The following is a 26,675-nucleotide window of genomic DNA, read 5'->3' on the forward strand; positions in this document are numbered from 1 at the left end:
GCATGTGATTTTTGAGCTTTTTGACTTCAATATCTAGACCGAGGTCTAGCAAAAAATTCTTCAAAGGCGCGCGCGCAAACCCTTATTATTAGTTGGTTTAGTTACGGATTTCATTTGCAAGAGTTGAGTGACAATAATGATTTTCTTGAGGATGGCAACAGTGGCACTTCCCTCTTCAAGCATAATCTTGAATTCAAGAATGATTAAGGCATTGGCATGGCTTGGAATACATGCGCTTATCGCAACTTGAGATATATGAACATGTCATGGCTTAGCGTGCGCAAATCGACCGTGATTTTGGATGTGTGAGCTTGTCATGGCTTAGAGTGATTGAATGTGTCACAGCTTCAATGAGAGGAAATTGAGTCCGGCTTTCCTTCTTTGTTGGATGCTTCGAGAAGGTTTTCACTTTGTCCCCTAGTGTAGTTATGTTTATATTAGTAAAAGATAGTCATGGCTAAGCATTAGCACAAACAACTTGTAGAAAATATTTTGATTAAAAAAAAAAAAAAAAAAACCTTGAAGGATTGAAATGGTTTAAGCGATATATAAAAAAGATGAATTAGTAAAGAGAAAGCTTGAGAGTCTTAGCTTAAGTGTGCTCTAACAATAGCATATCGCTTGTATGACTTCAAGACTTAGTTTATGAAATGTTGCTACTTGAAGACTTGGTGTGTCAAATATCTAGCAACTTGCGGTGGGCTTAGCTATGACCTTTAGCTATTTGGTGAAGACTTCATTTAGTGGTGACGCCAAAAATATTTAGCTGTGAAGGGTCACACACAGTAGCAATTATTATTGTGCCAAAATGAGTTAATCACCCACGGCAGCCTCCATATGCTCAGCACTAACTTAGCAACAATATAACTCAACAATAAAGGACACATGTGTTGAGAGGATGTTGAGAATAAGCTTTTAGCTGTTGTCGTTGGGGTTCTTGGTTTAGAAATTGATGTTTAGAGCTTTGCATTATTGATTATTGGTCGGAGCTATCATTCCCTTCGCAATTGGACTTATGGCTCACCATTTTTTCATTTTCAAGCTACCAAAAAAAAAAAAAAAAGTTCACAAATATTATATAAAACAAGAGATGTAGGATAATTCATCAATGAGAATGATAGCTAAAAGATAATATAGATGAATGGAAGAAAAATTTTTCCTTGAATTAGAAGGTTGATTCTCCCTCCATCCTTCACTTCTAGGATGGCTTCAGGAGGTTGGAGCTATTTCGTCGCACGATTTGGATCATCTCTAGTAGCTCAATGAGCTAAGGATAGAACTTTTTTAAGCTCAACTTCACAATGCTCCTCTTGCACGGCAAAGCATCATATGGTTTCTCTTGGAACGACAAGTTGTTGTGAAAAAAACCATCTTTTTGCTGGTTTCACATCTTTGGAGACATGATTTCTCTTGTTTTAGCTACTTGACTCCCTAGCGGAGTCACCAAAATGTCAAAGACGTTTTTGTGACAAGGGCCGAAAATGCGAGAACAGCCCAAATTTCACCTTGGGTTCTTTTGGAGGTGTTTACTATGGAGAATCAAGCCCAAAATTCCAAATGTATAATTAAAAAAAAGGCTAATGGTGTTTTGACAAGAGATAATCAAAATGCTAAAACAAAAGTGCAGAAAAAGCATAAAAATATAACAGGTCTGAAACTTTGACCCACAATCACCGAGAAGAGGAAATTGAGAGAGGTTGTGAGGAAGAGAGAGAAGGTCCCCCTATACCCATATTTTTACCCCTAAGGTTCAAAATTGTGAGAATGTTTCTTAGCTCAGTGGGTTTTTTCTCAAGTTTCAGCTTTATGAGGAAAACGTGGTTCAACATGTCTAAAACTTTGACCCACAGTCACCGAGAAGAGGAAATTGAGAGAGGTTGTGAGGAAGAGAGGGAAGGTTCCCTGTACCTATATTCCACCCCCAAGCTTCAAAATTGTGAGATTGTTGACTGGCTGAATGGGCTTTTGCTTTGAAGTTTCAGGTATTTGGGTAGAGCGTGGTTAGTTGATTTTGAATCTAATTGGGGCCTTTTGTATTGAACTTAGGGTGCCCTAAGTGACTGTTTTTGGTCAATAGAAGAAGCTTTGAACTGTAAGGTATGAATCAAAGAAGTTATGGTCAGATTTGATTTAATTGGATAAGAGGGATGCCTTGCTTTTTATATGATTTGGAAACAAAGTTGTTTCCTCTTCATGGCTACTGTCTCTAGTCTTTTCAAGCCTTGGAAAACTACATTTGGGTGGCTTAGTGGGCTAGGCTGTTCAGCCTTTTTCTTAGAGTTAGCTGTGTTTTGGTGTGGAAAAAGGAGCTGGGCTGAAAATTAGGGGCACAGTCACCCAGAGCATAAAAGCTCTTTTGAGGTGGAAATTTTGGGTACAAGATCTCTTCCATGAGCCTGAGGTGCTACCAGTGTCCCTTGCCCACTTGGTAGCATGCATAGGTTGGGCTCATGTAAAAGGTTCGAAAGGAACCGACCCATACCCTCCGAACCACACTCTCTCAATTTCCCCAATATGTTGCATGGGCTTAGACCATACTTAAAAGAATAAAAAATAATAATATAATACATGAATTGGGCCCATAATGAGGTCGGGCTTATAGAGAATGTGTTGCGAAAATGGGTAACAACAGTGACCAAAACATGCTCTGATTGGGTTAGGCAAAGATCAGGGAAAATAGCTGTGATAAGGAGATAAAATGCTCAAAGCAGAATGGCATTGAAGGAGGAGTAAAATGCTTGAATGAGATGTATAATTGTCTAAAAGGATAAGGAAAAGTGACTAGATTGAAGGCCAAAACACCAAAAATTGAAATCTCTTAAGCTTCTACATTTATCATTCAAATAATCACCAAATCTGGATTGGAAACCATTGTTTTCAAAGAAGTTGAAGAGTGTGTCTGTACTTTATAGTCTGAGGGTAAGGTCTTTGCTTACTTCTACATGTGGGGGAGGCTTGGGCTTTTCAAATAATCTGTAATATAATAAGTGTTCTTGGACTTCTTAAAAACTTTTGTATAATTTTCAAGGATAGGCCGTTTTTCGGAAAACAGTGGGAAGATTTTAATGTGAAGACTAAATGTAAGATTAGAGCACCACTTGGCAAAGTCTCATACTCTCTCGCACGAGGTCTTTACTTTTATCTATACTAGCGTTTAACCCGCATAATGCGCGGGATCATTTTATAATTTAGGCCCACCTTTACATCACTCACACCATCAAACTCCTTTGATAGGTTTGACCTTTGTGTTGCATATAAGACATGCAAAAATAATACCCCATCTTTTGTTAACATTAACAATCTTGGCTTTGCATGTCACCAATTAATTTGATCTATTTGTGATAAAATTGTATATATGTTAAGATTATGCTATTCCTTTTTAGTTATTTAATAGATTAACAGCTTTCCTAATACTTGAACAACTTGGACTTCAAAAAAGGAAAAAAGTAAGAGACCAAGCACAATAGATTAACAGGTTTCCTGATATTTAGTTTTCCAAAAGTTGGTGATCTCCTGTAATGGTTTGCATTTTGATTTTCTCAACTCCAAATATTTGCCTTGTTCATGGCCTTCAGTTGTTATTTGTATAATATAAACCTAAAAGGTCGACAATCAAGCTTAGTACTTAAAATTAGGACTCAGATTCATTACTTGAAATTAGAATCTTTTTAATGTAGCACCTATAAAAATGCATACTCATAGCGTTCTCAATTTTCATCAATCTTGTATTTCCAAAATAAGGCTGCACTGAACAGTGCAACAATCTAACAAAGACAAATGAATTATAATCTATAATTATAACTGAGTTCAAAATTAGAATCACATATATTACAAAACTTAAATTCATGTTGATATATGAGTCTTAGGATGCTCAGATTACAAAACCATAGCCTAAATATAGAAAATTAAATCTCTCATAATCTGAAATAAAACAGAAAATTAAGTAAATAAGAAAAGGGTATGAAGAATAGAACTTGGTGCATGATTCTTAAGCACTTTTTATGCTTCCAAGTCTTCTATTTCAGCAACTCTTTTTCTATTATGTAAGAAAGTTATCCATCCAATCCTTTAGGAGGTCCTTTTGGCATAATTTCCTTTATGACTTTTGGAATGTCAAAGTTGGTGTAGAGCTTTGTTGCCCATGTGAATGATAGTCAATAGTTACCTACAAATTTTTTTAATCAGTTAGGCATTAAATTTGTCATGTTTTCATTTAATACATATGAGAATAATATCTAATAATATTTAAAAGAAACACCCAAACGATCAAATAGTTAAACTTAGAGGTGAGAAAAACATAACTTTCATTTCACAAAAATGATGTAACTCTCATGCTCAACACATATTGCTAAGATCAAAACCACATCTAAATTTCATGCCCAACTGACAAAACACAAAGTAGCAAGGCATAGATTAATTAACTTTATATCTAACTTAAGAAACCAAAATGCACTAAAACAAAAAATGTAGTGAGCTCAAGTATAAGCGAAATCTAGTTTTCGCTTATACTTTACCCAAGGATTCCTATGGGTAATAGTGATCTGTGCAATTATTCTCTTCAGACTCTATGATATATCTACTCCCTTTAATTTAATTTAACTTGGCATGATGTTTCTATGGATAATAGTGATCTATGCAACTTTTCTCATCTCAAAGTCATCCTCAATGATTTATTGGAACAAAATTTTTTTACGTACTTAAGAATGTCCTTCCATTGTTCAAAGATTTCAATTGAAACCAAATAATGAAATCATCTAGCTGAGCTGGTTTTTGGTTTGCACAGCATGTGAAACCAAAAAATGACATCTCTTAACCATTAGAGTAGAGATTGCAAACTATTTTTCATGTTGCATCAAATGCTGTAGCCTTACTTCCTACTTTTAAAGTCCTACAATAGAAGGTAAGATCCAATTCATGTCTAGTGGAATTTCAAGTGCATTGTATCATGCGTGTGATGTATAACTGGTGTGCTTTATCTTTTACTACTCTACAAGTGCATGATTTGTGCAAAACATCTTGCTTAGGTCCACTATTCATAAGATTTTAGTTTCAAGTTTAACACTTTACTACTGCTTCAGTATCAATTTATGGATTTTTGGTTTTCTTTCTTGGCTGTGGTGAGCACTTTTGTCTACCTAACTATTCTTAGTGAAATTGCAAAGAGGACAATCTATATAATTGCAGCCATTATTTCCGATTGCTCATAAAAAAATAAATAAATAAATAAAAAGGCATAGCAATTTTAAATTGCAGTAGAGAAAGATGAAAGAAATACTGCAAACGAAGCCTAAGAAAACATTGAAAATATGGGTTCAATTGTAAAAAGTAATGCAGCAGTTCAGTGAAAATTTAAATCTGAAAAATTAAGGTTTGGACATCAACTAATCAAACCTTGATTTTGCATTTGTTAGTGGTTCATGTATAGCCCAGAATTTAGATAGCTACAAAATCTATCAATAAGTGATCAATAAAATGGAACATAGTGGTTATAATGAAGTCCATACATATTAGAGTAGAATACTAAAGTCACAAAATAGAGTATATATTCTTGGGCAATGTAAATGAAACTTAACATTATCTTGATTAATGAATTCAAAAAAAAAAAAAAAAAAAAAAAAAAAAAACCATAGAACTCCATATCCAATCATTTTGACAGGAAGCTAACTTATTTAGAACTAACACCTAAAAATTAAAGAATTAAGATACCTACTTCAGCATTACATGGTATTGACATGCATTGTGGAGGCACGAAACCTATAGTAAACAAAGATGACCCACTATCCAAACATATACAATCATAGCTACCAAAAAAAAAAAAAAAAAAAAAAAAGTATCAAAACAATTCTCATTATAGTCAAATTTTCTTTAAAATACTGATTTTCAATTGGAAGTCTTATAAATTATATGTTAGCAATACTATTAACTACTCTTCAATTGGCATATCTAATCCACATAAAAGAAAAAAGATATAATAGGAAAAACTTTGAAATTACAAACTAAGAATAATAATTATTATTTTGATATGTACAAACTATGGATAAAATTGGACAGAAAATAGTTAGCATTACTTTTTTTTAACCACAGTAAAACACATATATGTTCAATCTACAAATCTCACCAATAATGGAGGATTTAGAGGATTCAAAGGTTCTCTCAAAGAGAATGCATCAATTTTTTTATTTTTTTAAAAACATTAAAGCATAAATATTTTCAGTTGGCAAAATTCCCCAATAATGGAGAATTAAAAGGCATTACTTGGACGCAAAACATGATATACAACAAACCCCATACTATCTACATCAATAGTTTTTTTTTTTTTTTTTCTTTTTTTTTTTTTTTGCTAAGATAGTTCAATAGAATTAGAATATAGCATTAATTTAAAATTTATTCTAGATTTTCCACTTTCTCATTTTCATAATGTCTTCCTTTATTTTAACCCAATAAGAAACTTTGGAAGTGTACTATCTTACATAGAATTGGCCCTTATATATAGTAATATCATTATACTCAAAACCGTTATCATCTACAACGGCTAAACTCCTAGTCCAAGATTTTGCAAAGCCTAATTTTCCTGCACCAAAGATAACAAAAACGGCAGAGTCATTTACATTAGTTCAAGGCAAATTGGGAAACATAACTACATTATTGGCAGACCTACATTCAATCTGAGTTTATGGTTTGGAACATTAAAAAATTTTATCAGATTAATATGGAATTAAAAAGAGTAGAAGTCAAATGGATAAGAATGATAGTTAGGCTGTCCTAACCTGTTAGCTTTATCCAGCAATGTTTCTTGAGAACACCTGGTGAATGTTATAAATCTGTCTAAACAAAGGTAATTCAAACAATAGATACACAGTGGATAGAACCAACTCACCAGAACTAGAAACACCATCGAGCTAAAGAACTATAGCAAATCTGAATTTAAACGAAATGACAGGATAAGAAGGTTTGTTAAAATTACTAAACTTTCAAATTTTAGACAGCTTAAAACAAAAACATATGTTTATTGGAGATTTAATATGATAATTTGTAAAGGAAATGTAGAGGTGAGAAGTTTAATGAAAAAAAACTATTTGAAGTAATGAAAGAGTATGTTGATCTTTGAGGCAGAGCAACAAATACTCTTCTATATAAAAAATTAAACAATATAAAGATTCGTAGAGTAAGGTAGTATATCCATTTGTTTGTCTTGTCTGTAAGAGTATGTTATTTATAAAATAGATTGAAATACATTAGACTTTAGATTTTTTTTTTCTTCTTTGATGCAATTTGCTTAGTACCCTTTTGACGTTTTTGAAGCATTTGGAGCAACAGTCTTTTATGACTAGGTCTTCCATCTTCAGTAGTTATAGGAGCAGTTAATTCAGGTCTTTCAACAAATATTTTTTTCTACACATATTCAAGGGCTAAACCCCATGATGCCACCCCAAAAAAAAACTAGATTATGATAAATCAAGAAGGTAGTAAATAATCAAAGAATATAATAATTCCAATTTGGAAAAGATTATAATGTTAATAAAGTAGGAAAAACAAAGATTATAATCTGAGGCCAAAACATTGAAAGAGAGAGAATAAACATCTGGATTTTAATTCAAATTCAAATAACAAAAAGTGCGGTGAGGATGTGAAATAAGTAGAAGGGAGAATTGGCTGAAGATAATTGAAACAGGAATATAGTAAATGAACAAAATGTAATACGAAGTTTGAAACCTAGTTTGAAACTGAAATTAATGATTACATAATCATCACTAATAGAAATCTAAATCCTTCAAAACCAACACAATGTAATCATTGAGCTACATGAATAGTAAAATTGCACGAAAACAAATAAGCCAAATTAATTGCAAAGCAAAGCAAACATAATAATAAAGATCCATGGACTAATCAAAAACATTAATTGAAGACAATTAGTGAATTAGTGGATCAATAGAAGTACGTAGAATATTGTTGTTCTTTGATCATTCAAGTGGAACCAAGAATTAAAGACATTTGCATAATATTTTATTGGCTTTTAAAGTAAAAAGCTTTTTCTAAAGATTAACAAACTAATTGAAACATTAATGTGTACACCACACAACAATTTTTAGTAAATAGTCCCTAAATATTCAACGACATAATTTTAAGCAATATGTTGGCTTTTTAATCAAATTCAATAAATAAAAAAGAAACATATTTTTTTGCCAAAAAAGATTCATTCATTCTTTAAAACAATTATCAATTCTTTTAAACAAATATGCAATCAAACGGAAAACATGACTTTTTAGCACAAACATTAAAGAGGTTTTAGACTTTTTAGTTTCAAATAATAGATGCTCAAAGCAGCAACATTGAAAAATCAACCACTATTGAACGGCAAACATGTTTTTTACTACACATACTCAAGGGCTAAACCCCATGATGCCACCCACAAAAAAACTGGATTATGATAAATCAAGAAGAAAGCATCAAAATAAAGAGTATAACACATCATGTAACAAAATACTGACCTTGGGTATAGGTGCTGCAGAAAAGAAGCGAAACAGAGTGGGTGTCAAATTTTGTTTGAGGAAGGTGCCGTTTATTTAAGGATGTGGTAATTCAGGGCTTTTATTAAGTGGTGTGAAACGGTTTTTATATCAAGTCAGTCCAATACATGAATATGGTGGAAGTACCAAATGCAAGCCCCTAAAAGCATAGCAAAAAAAAAAAAAAAAAAATCATAATAGTTTTATAGTTCAATAGAATACAAAATAAGAATTCATTGAATTAAAAAAAATGAAGAAAAAAGCAGATTAAAATATGCAATTCAAAGCCAAATCAAAACCAAACAGATCAACGGAGAAATTTAATTCAAATTATAAGATAAATAGAAGGAAAATCAGGCTATCCAAACCTCTTAGTTTGATGCAACAACTCTTCTTGCAAAATACCTGTGTTGTACCTGGCAAAGAACTCAGTATTCAACAAAATGACAGGGTAAGAAGTTTTTTAAAATCACAGCAAAGAAAGATGAAAGAGAGACTTCAAAACAAGTGGAAACAAACATTGTAATATGGTTTGAGTTGCAAAAATATGAAAGATTGTTTTAGTTTTTAACAATCTGTTGGCTATTTCTCATATGATGATGGCTAAGGATTTGGCTTCCAATAATCAAGGATATATAAAATAAATACTTAAAGCAAGATTAACATCAAAGAGTAACACTTTTTGGCACAAACTTGAACTAGAAAGTTTGTTTTCATCTTATACATAAAGATTTTAAACAGTCTAGGTTGAAATTTTACTTTTAACTATAATAAATCAAAGGATATGTCCCTAATGTTACCAAAATAAAAAACCAAACCAAAGCATCCAAAGAAAGAGAATCAACCAATGTATTTTTTAAAAAGGGTAAAAGAAGAACCATATACAATTAAGCAGGGGGAAAATTTTAATATAGATATATTGAAGAAGACAAATTGTAATTCATACCATGATAAATCTAAATTGTAAAGTTGTGATTTACAACTATGTGTTTTGTTGGCTTTAATTTCGTGCCAAATTTGATTGTAAATTTATTCAATCTTGTGTACCCTGTATTTATTGTTGGATTTAATTGTAAGGGTTGTGTGATAGAGAGAGAGTGTGAAAACTCAAGCTATTGAAGATTGAAGAGGTTTTCGCGAGTAGCTCGCGACTTAGCATCTCGCAAAGTGATGCATGTGCCCTGTACATGACTGGAATGCGAAGAGTCAATACAGATGGAGATAGTTGTGTTTCGCGAGTAGCTCACGGGTAAGGCCTTCCCGCGAGACACCTGCGAAACATTCTATTTTGCTAAACTGTGCTATCTGATACACACTTTCTGTACCCACACTATATATACCCACATTACCCACAAATGTTAAGGAGTGCTTCAGAGAGAAAACCCTAGCCACAAACCTTGAGAGTTAGAGATTGTTATACCCACAATCTTCTACACAATTGCTTGTGGATTTTCCTTAACTCCTACCTCTCCATTTTCATATCATTGAGAGGTTGATAGCCCAAACACTTACCACACCCTTTCAGAGTGTCAAGTGATATTTTGGTATTGCTGGGAAGCATTGAAAGAAGCCAAGGATGACAGATGCAACATGGTACTTGTTGCAGGATCTGGAGAGCTAGACAAGACACGGTTCCGAGAAGTCTTGTTGGAGTAGGAGTTTGGAGGGCTTAGGTACATCAGGTAGATTATGCTTGGAGGATCTCTTGCTAACCCATGTATCCCAACTGATTGTCTAATGGATCGATTAACACTTGGAAGGCAGCAGAGAGGTTTTTTGCCGAGTTCTTCGGTTTCCTATTCGATAACACATCGGCATGTTATCTTGTGTTTGCATCTCTCTTCCCTACTCTTTTACATTCCATTTTACTATTGTGTTGTCTTGATTATGGATTAGAGTAGCTTGTCTATTTATCCACTCGCATTTACACTATTTCATATTTAGTATTAAGTTAGTGTAAAATCTATTGAGCCGTAACTTTTATTTGGGGGTCTAAACAGCTCTTGTATTTTTAACACATTTTCGAGCTTTCATAAATGATTTAGTTATTTATGAACAATGAATACGAACAATAAATTTCAAGAATGAAGTCTAGAAGATATCAGCATGGTGGAAGAAATGAATTATGAAACAAATGTGAGGCAATTGGTAGTATTACATACCATGTACATTTTTTTTTCTTGGATATGCAATTGGCTGAGAGGCTCTTCAATACCACTCCCACAACCCCACTACCAAATACACATCTATATCTTGGTATCCACATACCCTAACTTTGATACTAATCCATTTAAAATTTGATTTTTTTTTTTTTTTTTTTTTTGTTTATCTCATCTTTGTATGTATTAAATTAAAATTTTTTTTTGGATTAAATTGATATGTATAATTATTATGTCCCAATTAATTTATTTCATTTTTTTTTTCCGATGGCCAAATAGATGGTCACAGAATGTTAACATGCAAATCAAATTCGAAAAAGAGGTCAGTCTGATTTATAGATGGCCTCTCATGATTCTAGGGTTTTGCATTCTTGTCCATGCCGTAAGAATCAACATTCACAACAAAACATCTAAAGAAAGAGAATGAACATCAGAATTTCAATTCAAGTTCGAACATGGAGAATTGATGCGTACCTTTCATCGGAGTAGCGCCGATCTCTATCTCCGTATCTCAATACCTTTAGGATGTTTGATCATATTAACTTTGAATCCTTGAACAAAAAATAGACTTTTTTACAAAAAACTAAGCCAATCGTAACAGAGAACAACAAAATCCTAAACCAAAATTAGTCTATATAGATATATATTCAAAGAATTTTCAAATGGTGATTATAACAAAACCCTAGAATCACACACATGCACATTCAAAGTCAAAGCTTTAACTCACAAAACAGATCTAGAATATTCCACAAATTCACGGAAACAAGGGAAACTTATCCCAAAATCATAGGAAAGTTTCAAAACCAAATCAAAACAACAAAAACACATAGAGAGAAAGAGAGGGAGAGAGAGAAGAACGTACCTGAAAAACTCAAAAGGGGATGGCGATGGCCGGCCGTACGAATCTCCAGTGTGGCGCAAGGTTTTTTTTTTTTTTCTCCTTCGCTTTCTCTATATTGCAGTGTCGCTAGGGTTTTTTTAGATACAACATTTTTTTTTTTTTTAATATATACACAGGCACTGTCAAATGGTGTTACCCTGGTAAAACAATACAATGTATCGCTTTTTAAAGTTAAATGTGTCTGAATTTTAGATAGGCAGTTATCCTATTTGTCAGCACCTCCTTAATTGTAGGAATCAACTTTCTCTCAGTTTCTGCTATTATATATAGTATATGATATATTGATTGATTGATGAATAAGGGTGTCAATGTTTGACCCAACCCATGAACATGACATGGACATGACACAGGTTTTTATGGGTTAAGGTTAGAGCATAGCGAGTTTGAGTCATAAATGGGTCGACCCGAATGCAACACAATAAGAAACATGTCACAAGTGGGTCAACCCGCATGCCCCGTAATAGACATGTTTAACACACCAATTTATTTGTGTCAACTTGAAATGACCCATTTAACACAACTCTTTTAACTCGCATAACAAATAAATATTCATTTTATTTTAAATTTGTCAAATATCTTTTATATCCAACCTATATTTTAAACTTAAAAAGAAAAGTAAGTAATTACAAAAACTTAGAAGTGATATAATGTAAACTAATAAATAGATTCCTAAGAAACTAATGTTCAGAGGTATGGTTTAGCTTTCCTTTTTTTCTTTTTTTTTTTTCTTTTTTTTTTTTTTTTTGAGAAACAAACACACACACACAAGGGAGAAAGAAAGGAATTCTAACACAAGAAATCTACGATTTAGCTAGGAAACTAAAATGTTCAACACAAGAAATCATTCCAATAAATCATCTTTGTGGTCGAGTATTAATTAGTAACTAATAAATAGATTTCTTGAACATGTGTAGACTGTCTTTACTTTAACTTAGATTGTTTCAGCAATATTGTTTTTAAGAAAATTCCAAAACGTATCTAATATCATATACTATATATAATAGCAGAAGCTGAGAGAAAGTGGATTCCTACAATTAAAGTCGTACTGACAAATAGGATAACTGCCTATCTAAAATTCAGACACGTTTCACTTTAAAAAGCGATACATTATATTGTTTTAAAAGCTACGACACTGTTTGACTGTTTTTTTGGTATATTAAAAAAAAAAAAAAAAAAAAAAAAAAAAAAAAAAAAAAAAAAAAACAAACGTTGCAATTTAAAAAACCCAATCCATCTTTTGTCATTAGACTCCACTGGACATTTTCTCTCTCTAAAAGAAAACACCTACCGATACTACGACATAGAGGAAGGGAAAAACTTGCGATCCAATGAAGATTCGTACGGCCGGCCATCGCCATCCCATGCTAGACTTAGACAATCAAGCCATATTGTGATGCAGAGAAACGGAAGAAAAAAAAAATTAGAAACTGCGATACAGCAGAGAATCATGCAATTAAAGGTTTCTCTTCTTTCTTTTTTCTGTTTCCTTGTGGATTTTCTTTCTTTGTATGTTTGTTGGTTTGAAACACGCTATTCTGATCTGTGTGTATATGGATTTGCACCGGAAAGGTGGAACTGTGGGTGAACCTAAACTTTCGATTGGGCACTTTCTCTCTGTATCGCTAGGTTTTTTTAGTTGCAAGCCTTTTGTTTATTTTGCTTAAACCGTTTTTAATAAAAAAAATTAATATATATATATATATATATACACACACACACAAAGCCCATATGTTCTATTTTTAATTTTAGACAGTGGGGTTTTTTTTTTGAGAGAGATCCATTTGGGCATTATTTATGATTTAGGTATTTTGGTTAGATTGGTTATGATTTAGGTTTTTTGGTTAGGAGTAGTTTTGTTTATGTAAATAGACGGGTTAGAATTGGTTTAATCTCTTACTCTATTGTCTTCGTTAGGTTTGCTGTCAATTTAGGGATTTGAGATACGGAGATAGAGTTCGGCGCAACTCCATGACTAACATAATCGAAACTAACAACAGACCGACGAAAGGTACGTATCAATTTTTTGTGTTCGGATATGAACTTAAATTCGGATGTTCATTCTCTTTCTTTAGATGTTTTGTTGTGAATATTAATTCTTACGGCATGATTTGCATTCAGAAATGCATAATAGTGAAAGCTTTTCAAACTTGACAGAACCAAATCACAAATGCATCCTATATAGATCACTATCACTTTTTTAATCTCTGTGCTTATGAACGTTTGTTTGTTTAATTAATGACTTTTCAAGCTCTTTGAATTGCTGCCTCTCCTCTCTTTTTACTGTTTTCTCTACTAGAAAATGAAAAACCCATTTCTTTTTTGTTGTTTTCTCTACCAGAAAATGAAAAACACATTCCTTCTTTGATATCTAAAATTTCAAATACAATTATAAATCATTTTGTTCATTTACTCTATTCCTGTTTCAATTGGCTTTGATTTGCATGTTTTAGCCAGCTTCTGTCTTTACAAATTGATTTCTTTAGCCAATTCTCTCTTCTACTTAATTTAAATCTTTACTGCTGCTTTTTGTTATTCGAATTTGAATTAAAATCCGGATGTTTATTCTGTCTCTTTCAATGTTTTGGCCTTAGATTATAATTTTAGTTTTTCCTACTTTATTAATATTATAATATTTTCCAAATTGGAATTATTATATTCTTTGATTATTTACTACCTTCTTTGAAATTGAAAATTATAGGTAATACTAAACAAAGGTGCACAATGTCATCAGAGACAATCTAAGTCATTATTTGTTCTGCATTCATAGGGATAGGTAGTTGGTAAAAGAAAAAACGGCCAAATAAAACCTCTCCCTCCTTCCAATTGTTAATTTGACACCCATTCTATTTCGCTTCTTTTCTGCAGCACCTATATCCAAGGTCATCATTTTGTTACTTGATGTGTTATACACTTTATTTTGATGCTTTCTTTTTGATTTATTGTAATCCTTTTTTTTTTGGAAGTGGCATCATGGGGTTTAGTCCTTTCAATAATGGTTGATTTCTTAGAATTTAATTTTTTTCAATGTTTGTAGGTTTTGCTGTTTGGGCTGCTCTAAATAAGTATATGATTCATAAAGTATTTCATGTTCACATAATTTTTCATATGTGCATGCATCCAGCCTTTGGTGTTAGTTTTTGAGTTTTTATTTAAAATTTTACTTTCCAACTCAATGAAAAGATAAAAAGAAGGTAGTGGGCTGATTTTATATTGATGAGTAAATACTGTTTTGCTACATTACTGAATCAAGATTTAAGGTTTGGCTACCTTTTTCCCTAATTTCCTTCTTCTTTTTTCCCAATTTCTTGAGCTCTGTTTTGTTTTGTTTCTTGAACTGATTATGTTCTGTCGATGGCTGCATGCTAAAGGATTACTAAATCAAAGTTTTTTTTTTTGGGGGTGACATGATTTGGAAGTAACAATAGATGATGCTTTGCCTTTGTTGTTTTTCTTCTTGATATTTAATTTAACTATTTTTTTTTATTGGTATATATCTCTAATTTACTAGAATGCTTATTTTGTTTTTGTTTTATTTTTTTGGAGCATCTTATGCTTTACTTTTGCTTTAATAATAATTTCTCATATATTTCAAAATGGTTCTATTAGACTTTGTTTCTTTTAATTTTCTCAGGCTGATAAACTTAATTTATTGGCAGGTTTTCTTAAATGTTGTTGTGGTTAGATTTGTTTATTTTCTTAATTTATTTGTTTTTATTGTGTATGTCTTTGTGTTTTGGATTGAGTGCTTATAGATGCTTTAATTTTATTCATTTATTGTATGAATAGAAGATTACATAATAATGGGTGAAAAGCTTCATGAATTCCATAACTTGGATGTGTGTATAATATAAAATTTGCTTCAAAAACGTCAAAAGGGTACTAAGCAAAATGCATCAAAGAAAAAAAAAATCTGAACTCTAATGTATATACTACCTTACTCTATGAGTCTTTATGTATTACATTATATTGTTAAATTTTTTTTTAGTTTCTTTAGAAGAGTAAACTGAATGTACTGTTAAGTTACTATGACTGCCATATTTCTTTTACAAATTATCATATTAAATCTCCAATATACATATGTTTCAGTTTTAAACTATTTAAAATTTGAAAAATTGGTAATTTTAACAAACTTTCTTATCCTGTTATTTCGATAAAATTCAGATTTATAACATTCACCAGGTGTTCTCAAGAAACATTACTGGATAAAACTAACAGGTTAGGACAGCCTTATTATCATTCATATCCTTTTGACTCCTACTCTTTTCAATTCCATATTAATATGATAAAATTTATTCAATTCGTCATTGAAGTTGGCTCCATTTTTGCCTCCAATGGTGAAAGAAAATCGAAATAGATACTTATCAAAGAACATTGAACCATATTTAAAAGCTGATAGGTGTTAGTGATCACAATGAAAAGATGGAGAATTTTCTTTTTCATATTAATCTGTATTAGTGCTTTTTAAGTATTTTCTTTTGGTTCAAACACAAGCTTCTTATATGTGAGTGTATATTTATGTTAAAGCTCTTGCTATATATTGATCATAGATTAAGAAAGGTGAATGAAGAAAAGCACCAGCTATATTGACCTATGCTGTAGATAGATAGTTTAATAAAGAAAGGAGGAGGGTAATGATGGTTGTTTATCGATTTTTGCTGAAAAGTTTACTGAGTATAAAAGTAATTGCATTTTCTTCAATGATCAAAATGAAACTCATGTTTTCAACTTGAAAGATAGTAGCTTTAGAGATTTACAGAATATCCATCCAGCTTGGCTTTTCTCAAATTTGCTTTAGGCATATGTAAGGTAGTACACTTCCAAAGATTCTTATTGAGTTAAAATAAAGGAAAACATTATGAAAGTGTATGTAAATGATGCTAACAAAATGTGAATAGGTACAGCTTTGTTGCTAACAAAATGCATCCATCCAGGTCTTCAACACCAGTTGATGGTGCCTAGTTTGTTTCACCTGCGCTGATTCAATTAAAATCTGCCATTTTAGAATCTCAAGGGAGTCTATTACCTCCACAAGCAGCATTTACCTCAGTTGAAATTGAATGTTACAGTTTTTTTTTTTTTTTTTCCTTTGATTTGGTTATGAACTAAGAAATATAAGTTAGTTTTGATTTAAGCTTTTGGGTTGGGTTAGTTGTATAGTGAAAAGGCATGTCTGTTTTATTTCAATGTAATTTGTCAGGCTCCTAAGTAAATACTACCAAAGTTCAAAATGTGAAGTTGTATTTCTATTGTACAATTTTATTATATTTTCACTTTAACACTTGATTTGCTGTCACTTTTAACAGCATGATCAAATGATTAAAATAAATAGAGTGAGAAGTATGATGTGTTCAGATTTGAATACAAAGTAGATTTACCTGCTAAGCTGACCATTATTTTAAGTTATGTGTGTTCGGCTATCTACATAAGCTCATTAGATTATTGTATATGTAAAAAATGCTGTGTAGAGTCATTTTTGGTGAGTAGGCACAGTTTTGCTGCTAGCAAAATTGAAATTGAATGTTACAATTTTTCATTTTTTAATTTTTTTTCTCCTGGGTTGTGATGACTGAGAGTCTTTAAAATGTATAGTGATAATAATTTCTCTTCTACTTATAAGATTTCAAATGATCCCGCGCATTGCGCGGGTTAAACACTAGTTATATATAAAGTCAGAAGTTTTTCCTTGTGCTACTACATAGGAAGAAACAAGCCATCTAACTTTTAACCACATCCACAATTAAAAAGCAAAAAATTATATTGTTTCACAATCTTGAGACTGTTTGAAAGTTTCTCAGTAAAATAAATAAATATATATATATATATATAACCAGTTAAAATACAATCAAAATGCCTGAGACTCTTTCCATAAAAATAAATAAATAAAAACCCTGAGACACTATCTTTTCTCTCAAGAAAGGCCTGGGACACGGAGATAGAGAAAGGGGCAGAGTTCGTAAGGATCTAAACCAACGTACCAGTCAAAAATTCCATTGAATGCAACTGTAAAAGAGAATGACACTCACAACTACAACGTCTGGTTTTCTTTTTCTATATTATCAATTTTTATAATTTTTTCCGTCATTTTACAGGGCTCAAGAGATCTCTGGGGTTTTTGCAAGAAAGGATACTAAATCCCGTAGGATAGCATAATTTTTTCTATGTTGTTTTTATTTTTATATGAAATCTCTTTTTCGTTTGTTAATGCTTGATATAAAAAAATAAAAAAATAAAAAAATAGAACAAAGAGGGTATTGGAAGATACCGAAAACAAAAGTCATAATGTTAGTAAATTTAGAGAAAGTTGTTAAGATTGAGGAATACACCGAAAGTGTGAATGCTATAACCAACAACACATAGATAAGAGCCAAATTTTTGAAAGAGAAAGTCTTAAAAAGAAGGTTTTAGGAACCGAACTATTAATGAAAATAGATTTTAGAAAAACGCAGAGTACAATCAAGGTTCTAAACAATAGCACCAAATTTAACTTCAAGAAATTTAATCTTATCTGTGGCCGTCGGTCTGAAGGTTGTGGCTGGCATGAAGTGTAGGCGTACAACCGGCGACGAATTCTCAGGTCTCCGTGTCTCGCGAAGAGTTAACTCTTTTTCTATTTCTTAATTCTTTTCTTCTTTCATTTACTTTTAATATTGTTTCATGTCTTTTACTTAACTTCGTCTTCTCCGTCCATTACTCACACCTTTTATTTTCATTCTTCTTTAATTTGTTCATTGTTTTCCACGTATCTCCCAATATCATTTTTTAAAGTATTTGTCGGATTCCACTTGCTTCTTTCTAACAATCCTCATTCCTTTGTTTTTTGAGTAGTAGCCAAATTTTTTTTTAATTTTTTTTAATTTTTTTTTTTTTGGGTAATATTTGACGGTTTGAACCCATCTGTCAATATTGTAACTCAAATATCTCATAAATCTACCGTACTTCTACAAAGCCAAGTAATCTAACTTTATAGAGATAGTGAATATATCCAATCCTTTCTTTTTTAATAATATACCCAATCCCATTAGATCACAGCATAGTCAATTTTTTTATTTAACTTTAAGTTCACTACAAAAAAAAAAGTTTCTATGGCCACATTTTTAAACCGCGGCTATATGTCAAAAAAACGTGGCCATAGCCTATAGCTGCGTTTTTTTAGGCCGTGTTTTCTCATATGGCCTAAAACCTGTGACTATAGGACTGATGGGCCTATGGCCACACTTTTTTAAATGCGGCCCAAGACCAGGCCTATAGCCCCGTTTGAAACGTGGCCTAAGGTAAAAACTATAGCCGCATTTAAAACGCGGCCTAAGACTAGAACCTTAGGCCGTGTTTTAAACGTGGCTATAGCTTTCACCTTAGGCCACATTTTAAACATGGCCATAGGTCCTAGTCTTAGGCTGCATTTGAAAAGTGCGGCCATAGGACCCTTGTTGACAACTATAGGTGACAACTATAGCCGCATTTTTTAAATGTGGCTGTAGGACATATTTTAGCCGCGTTTAAAAACGCAGCTATAGCCCTTTTTTTTTTTCCTAGCCCAAATGGCTTAAGGACCTCCACACCTATTTTCTACATAAGAGACTATCATGTGGAAAATCCATTATACTAGTAGTACAATCACCACAAACCAAGCCCTCATTATATAGGTTTTAATCTTAAGAATGACCTCCACACCTGAGTGGAGGTCCTTCTTAAGAATCAATATGTAAAATTTTAGTCTTGTATGCTACAAGGACATGTCTAAAAAGTTTCAGTCTTGTAAGAATCAATATGTAAAATTTGACATTGTCTTCCACACCAGTTCAAAAGTTACCTCATTTAATATCTGAAAAATTTTCTTTGGAGTTGTAGGCACTTCCTCTCCCGCTATATCCCCATCTTGACCTTGTAATTGTCTTATCAACTGCAAGCCACAAACAACTTTTTGAACAGTCTTTCAAAATTAAGATTCATTTATAATAAACTATCAAATGTGAACTCCTATACACAAATTCAAGAGGAAAATTAAGATTCATTTATAATAAACTATCAAATGTGAACACCTATACACAAATTCAAGAGGTAATTACTCCACCGAAATTGAGTACATCAAACTCAAAAGAGAGAAGATATGTATGCTGATTTTTTGTATATAAATAGCATCCTAATAAAAACTACTAACTACAAATACTGTGCAGTGGTCAGAAAGAATTGAGTTTTTCAAGAGCACTTCTTTATCATCAGCTCAAGTTCTTGCCAGCAAAATTACATTTTTTTCATATGTATTCTTTCTCTTTACACAATCACACGTAGCAGAAAATAGTGATATTTTTGCACAATTTGGGCCTTCTAAGATTTTTGGTTCTTTTATTTTTCTTTCCTTTCTTTTCCCCAAGGCAGATGAAGTTTTCATAGCAATGGTAGTTACAAAGATAGCATAAATAACGACTTCTTGATACATGTAAACCTTACACGTAGGGATTCAACTCACCTTTGAACCAAGTCCTTAGAGAATCTAATGACTAGATCCATGTCATAAACAAGAAATATAGATTTCCTTTATTCATAAAAAGAAGTTAGGAACTTGAAGTGCACTAAGGGTTGAGTATGTCCATTTTCCAGAACACTATGATTCATTTATTGTTTTCAAAGTTCTATTGCATATAATATGTCATCTTTTATAGATGCTTCAAGGATTCTGAGCCATTAAGGGTGTACAAAAAGCTAGACAAACTAAGACTGCACCGAAGAAAAACCCTGTCCATAATCCCAAATCCCAAATGTAATTTCCAAAATTTGTAAACTAAACCCTAGAATCTCCTTTTTTTTTTTTTTCTTTTTTTTTTTTTAAATAGTTTAGTTTCTTTGTTTTTGACTAATTTTTTAAAAAAAGATATGTAAAATATGTGATCCAAATGGCTCAGAGGTGTTATCAATGTAAAAGAAGTTTTGAGAGAAAAGTATTTCCTGGATTCATTATTTAGCTTTAAAAAAAAAAAAAAAAAATTCATAGCATTGAACTAACTAGCCAACCGACCCAATCACACCAATCTGAGCCGATTCGATCACTGACTCCCTTTAAGATGCAATGTGGTGAGCAAACCAGGAAGCTGATCATGGTGGTGCAGTGAAAAAAATTGCATGTAACTGCAACGCACCCATTTACACCCCTAACTAGCACGCTATGTAATTTACTTGGCCTTAATGCTTTGAAGCTGTTAAATTGAAATTTTCAATTTGCATATATTATCTAATTCTAGTTTCTATGAGCACATGTAATTTTTTTTTTTTTTTAATAAAAAAAAAGCTTCCGATATTAGTCTTGAGTTGAAGGATTATGCCTTAAATCTTGAGTTTAAGCCTTAAGATTATGAGTTCTAAATTCCTATATGGCTTACTTATTGATTAAGAACAGTAACTTATAGGAGGCTCTTAGAAATACTCCTATATACATGCACCTTAAATGGGTTGACTAAGAGCACAAACTCATAAAATGTGCATAGGGTACACAAACTCTTCTAAGCTGATTGGTTCAAAGAAGTAGCAATCATTAAAGTCCTCAGCAAAAATTCTAGAAGTCAGATTCACAATCTTGTTGACTATCCATAATATTATAAAGATGCTAACAAGAATCTGACAACAAATTTCCACTCCAGAAATTCTTTCTTCGTTCACAGTCAAGTCCAGATCAAAAAGAAAAAAGTACTTGATGCAATTTTTTCACTCATGTATATCTTGCAATGGAACTTGCATGCATGGAAAAAAAGAAACAACAGTCCGCCATAACCAGGAAGAAATGTACTCTGAATGCAGAAAATATAAGAGGAGGAACAGTAAAAGGCAGGCATCTTGGTCCTCCATTCATTATACTCTTCTTCACGGTACATATGATTTGAAGATTGGAAAATGAGATCAGAAAACAATTCTTAAGTCATAAACATGAGGTGAAAAATATACTAGAACCTAAGATTTATGGAAATGGAAACAAGTACTGTAGTTTCATAAAGACATGGGATGTTCAGCACAGCCCAATATTTTTCACATATGTCTGAACAAATGTCAGACAGAGGTTTACACAAGCCCTGCCATCAAAAAAGTTGACACACCCCAAAATCTGTAAGAGTTTTCCTACAAACTGTAGACCAAATTAACCTGAAAAAGAGTTGGACCAAGTCACTATTGCTTCATGGGATATCTCCAAGACAAGATAAATATTTGCATTAGTATATGATAATAATAAAAGGCTGAAAATAAGTTGAGGGTTCTGATTCTTAAGGCTTAAAATTACAATTATTTTAGATGTAGCATTACAATATCTTAAATAATATTAATTTATTGTTGGCACCCAGTATTTTTATTTGCATTTCACAAGGTGTGTGCGAACTTTGACTGACAGTCCAAAGCCTAGGATTTTTGTACTCTCCACTGTACATAACAAGCTGACTTTAGATCCTTTATCTCTTTCATTTGTATCAGCTCATAGCATACCCATTTAATGACCACCAACAATAATATCTTTAAAAAAAAGAGCATCCAAGGTATTTTATAAGATGTTAATGGATTTAAGGAGATTCAAGTAATATTAGCATCCAAAGAAACAATGTTGATGCAGAAAACTTTCAAGACATCAATTACTTACCTTTAACAATTCCTCTGGGTCATCATTATAAAGCATGTGAATGAGCCGAGCAACAGAATTTTGTTCTTCGTTAAAATCCTCCTCTTCAAGCTATTGGTAGGATATAGTAGGAACAAACCAAGGTGACAGACGTAAGAAGAAAAATCATTATATGTTTCTAATAGTAAAATAAAGATTAAATATCCCAAATAAAGAAAGAAATAAAAAAATCATGTGGATCAAAAGGTGTTGATAACAGGCTACCAAGTGAATTTTAGTATTCAAATCTCTATCTTATAAGATGAAATTCTGTTTGCAAAAAAAACTTTTTATATGCACCTCATCCGCAACAGTTCCATCCATGTCCTTGATGAGCCCTTTAATTAATTCGAACAACACCTCAACCTACAAACAACATATTAAGTTATTAACCACACTCCTCCAATAAGAAAAAGTTAAGATTGTAGGAAAAACAGAGAAGAAGCCCACCAAATGAGCAGTAGAGATGCAAGGGTAATTCTTCATGATGCTTTCAATAATAACCATTGCCATGACTTTATTTGTTTCATTACCAAGGTGGTCCATCACACAAGGGTAATTAGAAAGTGTCAGGGCCAATATACAAACAATATACAAATGTTAATTTGGTTGTTAAATTATGGAATAGAATAGTCCATTTAAGCAGGTCATGACAAATACCTGAAAAAGTACAATACAATTATATGTTGGAGCAAGAAAGACAATTATAAAAGTCAGGACTGAACTGAATAGAAGAGAATGCCATATATGGTCCACCACGAAAATCCTATTCTCATGATTAAGTAAGACTGCAGGTCATAAATTAATAAACATCTAAATTAATTAACTATGATATATAAATAAATGTCCAAGTCAAAACTTGATCATCAGCCACTTCAACATATATGATAAAAGATTAAAAAGTATGATCACACAGAATGTGTTAAGCTACATAAAACCGGTCGTAGAAAATAGGATACACACCTAAACTCAGAAAAGTTATGTTTAGAAGAGAATATGTAAATTAGTGGTTGAACTGAACTTACGAAGAGAAGAGATTGTTGGAGATTAATATCCAATTACCAGTTGTTAGTTGGTTGAACATGAAGAGAAAAGAACTTGTAAAAAAACAAGAGTTGGGGGGCTTTAGTATTGGTTCCTTGTTCCTACTGCCCACCAGTTAACTGAACCTGCTCCTGCTATGACTACTCAGTCTGAACATTAATTTTGGACGGGATGGGATCCAATAATCTAATTATTGCTTTTGGGTTTGGGTTGGTTTTATTTTAGGAGAAGTTGAAAAAAGCATCACGCATAATAATGCCCTTTCATCTTATTTCATGGTCTCACTCACATCACATGCATCACCATTATTTATTTTAAGTCATTCCTGGTGGACCACCATAACCCATTGCATTTTCTTTTTGGTCATAGCTGTTGTTATCATTGTCAATCAGCAGTGTAAATAAGCAAAAATAAATCATATATATATTTAGCTAGAATAGAGAGTAGAGAGCAAGAGAACCTGGCTTAGGAAAGTCAGGGATGACTCGGATTGCAGACGAAATTTTATTTATGCAAGGGTCTTGGCCATCATTACCAGCCATTTCTTGAGGTTTCACTGAGTCACTCGCTACTCAATACAATGACAACAACAATTACAATGTCAGAGAGAAAGAGAAATAGACACACACACAGAAAGAAAGAAAGAAAGAGAGAAGCCTGTACCACCAACTCTCACTGCAATGAACTTATTCTCTTTACCAATGGTTATTAACTTATTCTCGCTACAGGAAAAGTAAAAAATGACCAATGATTATTAACTTATTCTCTTTACCATAAAAAGTAATATTCCATGATCTCTTGCTTTTTTTCTTTTTTTTCTTTTTTTTTTTACATTAATAAGAATACTTCTATTATTAAAATCAGACAATGAGTATAGATGGCTTACCTCAAAGTATGATGGTCTTTAATGTTCTTTTCACTTCCTAGCAAAACAAATTCACTTTTTTTTACTTCCTTGTCATGTGGCTGTAAATTCTCAAAGTATTATGCAGCAAGGGCAGCCTCAATTATCAGTAAATATATCTACAGGTTTAGGAACAAACATTTCAATGAGCCAGAATTTCCGAAAAAAATACAATTTAGTAAACATAAAACAAAAAAATTACCAGATATTCTCAAAAAGGCAAAATGCTGCAGAATATAAATAAGAAAAAAGAAGAGATGAGAAGAAATCATAAAGCAAAACTTAAGGAGTTTGAATAAATACTCAAATCAAAATGCAATTCAATGTTTAGCAAATCAATAAGGTGTTCACAATTAAGATATCACCATTTGATTGATATTTTACTTTCATTAAATTTGCAACAACTAAATTTGCAAGGAGGATTTCAAATGAAGGGATTTGAAAATCAATTGCTAGTATAAATTACTTTGTACGAATTTAAGAACACGTGATGGATTTGAGCTTTGAGAATTTTGCGCAAACAAAGACACTTGTTATTATATGGGAAGGCCAGTAAGATCCGTAATCAAAGTTTGAAAATTTAACAAAGATTCAAGACGCCCTTGAGATATCTCAGCTTGGTAAGGTGCATATTGAGTGTACCAAGCTAGATTCTCCATTATATTCCTCAAAATCACAGTTGGGACGTAAGTGTTATAGTACCCCATCCCAATATATGACTTAAAAACTTGATTCTTTTAAGCTAGTTTTTTCATGTGCTCAATCATTTGACTCTCAGTTAACAAAAAGTATACTAAGAGAGCGTCCTTCAAAAACCACTTGAAAGTCAAGTGCCAATTGCCATTATTAACCTGCAGCCCAAAATAAAATTGTAGTCTGATTAATTCTTTATAAAATTAGTCTAAGCATCTCGTAAGCTTGTTCTTGTCCATATTGATCTAGGCTTCACTCCAAGTGCAACATATATGTAGGAAATGGAAACTTTAGTATTTTAGAGCCAGCCAAAAAAAAGTACCAACTACACTCATCTAAGCCCAGGTAAAACTATTCAGCTAAGTTGCCTTGACACTATTCAATTCTCGAAAACAAAACAGGGGGAACATGAGACTCAAAGAACAAACTTCAGCAATCCTTTGTTCTATTTGCTAACAAAAGAATGATATTAAAGCAGTGAAGTCGCACAAGCCCTTTGTTTTCCTTCATATATAAGGAATGAATTGTTGAGTTTCAGGCTAGCAATGTCTCATAAAGAAATTCACAGAGCCAAAGCAATCATAATCCGTACCAAACCAATTCTTTGCAAAGTAATAAAACAATGTACAATACATTAAAAGCAATAAAGTAAACAAATAAATTAAAACAATAACCTAAAATAACTCAGCAACCAAAACTATGAACTTCATAGTTACCAATCAGATAGCATAAACAAATGAATAAAAAACCAAACTTTTGAATTTCTTATTCAATATTTCGTCAAGTTAGGGTGAAAAGCTTACCCCAAAACTCCATGGAAGCAAGAGAGAGAGAGAGAGGAGGAGGCTAGGGTTTGGGGAGGGTTTTAGAGAGAGAGAGAGAGAGAGGGAGAGTTTAGAGTGAGTGAGCTTTGTTACAAAGCACAGCGAGTCCCAAAGCTCCACCAGTCGAAGCAGCGAGCTCAGCCATCCGATTCAGCTTCTTTTCTTCAACCACCACTGTCGGTTGGTTCAGTGACCCATCTGTCTCTTCGATCACAAACCCATATGGAGAAGAGGAAGAGGAAGAGGTTTGGGCTTGTGGGTTCGGCTCTGATGGTGGTTATGGCAATGATGGGTTTATGTTTTTGTTTTGGAGGAAGAGGGTCAGCGCAATGGAGGGTGGAGATGGAGGGCTTCTGGGTTCGACATCGAGGCTATTTTGATGGCGATGTAGAGGCCGGAGATGGAGGCAGCGGAGACGGTGAAGTGGTTGGGGAAGGAGCTCGGTGGCTATAGGTCAGCGATGGAAGATCCAGATCAGCTCATACCTGATTTGATGGGAGGGAGAGGGTCAGCGAGGGTTTGGTGAACAAAAGGGCTAAAATGATTTTCGTGTGACATTTTATACCAAGCCTATAGCCGCGTTTTTAAAATGCGGCTATAGGCAAAATTTTAGGCCCCGTTTATAAAACGTAGCCCCATCCCAAACAAAAGCTGCATTTTAGACGCGCAGCTTCAGACTAAATTTGAAGCCGCGTTTTAAACACGCGGCTTCAGACTAAATACTGTGGCCACGTCTAAAAAACGCGGCTCTAGGCAGGCTAGAGCCGCGCTTTTTAGACGCGGCCACAATTAAGAATAAAAAATAAATAAATAAATACGCACAGGTCCTATGGCTGTGTTTTTTAAACGCGGCCATAGCTCCACCCCTAAAAATGTAGATATAGCTCAAAAAAACGCAACTTTAGACATGTTCTATGGCCCCGCGTATAAAACGCAGCTTTAGTCCGTCTGGGGCCGCGTTTGTACGCAGCCTCAGACACCTGCATTTTGTAGTGATTTTACATACTCAA

At 32.8% G+C, this 26,675-nt stretch overlaps 1 protein-coding gene across 5 annotated transcripts; it reads right to left on the bottom strand.

Annotated features, from left to right (window-relative positions):
• Positions 1 to 3,704: 3,704 nt before the first annotated feature.
• On the bottom strand, positions 3,705 to 26,187 carry LOC126720532 (vacuolar protein sorting-associated protein 35B-like). Of its 5 annotated transcripts, none has more exons than XR_007653484.1 (12): positions 25,645 to 26,187; positions 24,131 to 24,267; positions 23,908 to 23,966; positions 23,705 to 23,812; positions 22,501 to 22,566; positions 22,183 to 22,272; positions 19,378 to 19,467; positions 11,141 to 11,217; positions 8,876 to 8,923; positions 6,768 to 6,918; positions 6,471 to 6,571; positions 3,705 to 4,165 (listed from the first exon to the last, which is right to left on the bottom strand). XR_007653484.1 is itself a non-coding variant. In XM_050423039.1 (7 exons), the coding sequence occupies exons 1-5, from the start codon at positions 22,744 to 22,746 to the stop codon at positions 11,200 to 11,202; spliced, it is 360 nt and encodes a 119-aa protein (XP_050278996.1). In that variant the 5' UTR covers positions 22,747 to 22,847; the 3' UTR covers positions 8,093 to 8,667; positions 8,876 to 8,923; positions 11,141 to 11,199. The 5 variants fall into 5 exon arrangements, 1 of the variants encoding a protein (XP_050278996.1); XR_007653483.1 differs by lacking the exon at positions 3,705 to 4,165 and having other exon boundaries at positions 6,069 to 6,571; positions 6,768 to 6,803; positions 6,878 to 6,918; XR_007653481.1 differs by lacking the exon at positions 3,705 to 4,165 and having other exon boundaries at positions 6,068 to 6,571.
• Positions 26,188 to 26,675: the final 488 nt, after the last annotated feature.

Source organism: Quercus robur, chromosome 4 (genome assembly GCF_932294415.1).
Source record: "Quercus robur chromosome 4, dhQueRobu3.1, whole genome shotgun sequence".
In the NCBI taxonomy this organism is placed as follows: domain Eukaryota; kingdom Viridiplantae; phylum Streptophyta; class Magnoliopsida; order Fagales; family Fagaceae; genus Quercus; species Quercus robur.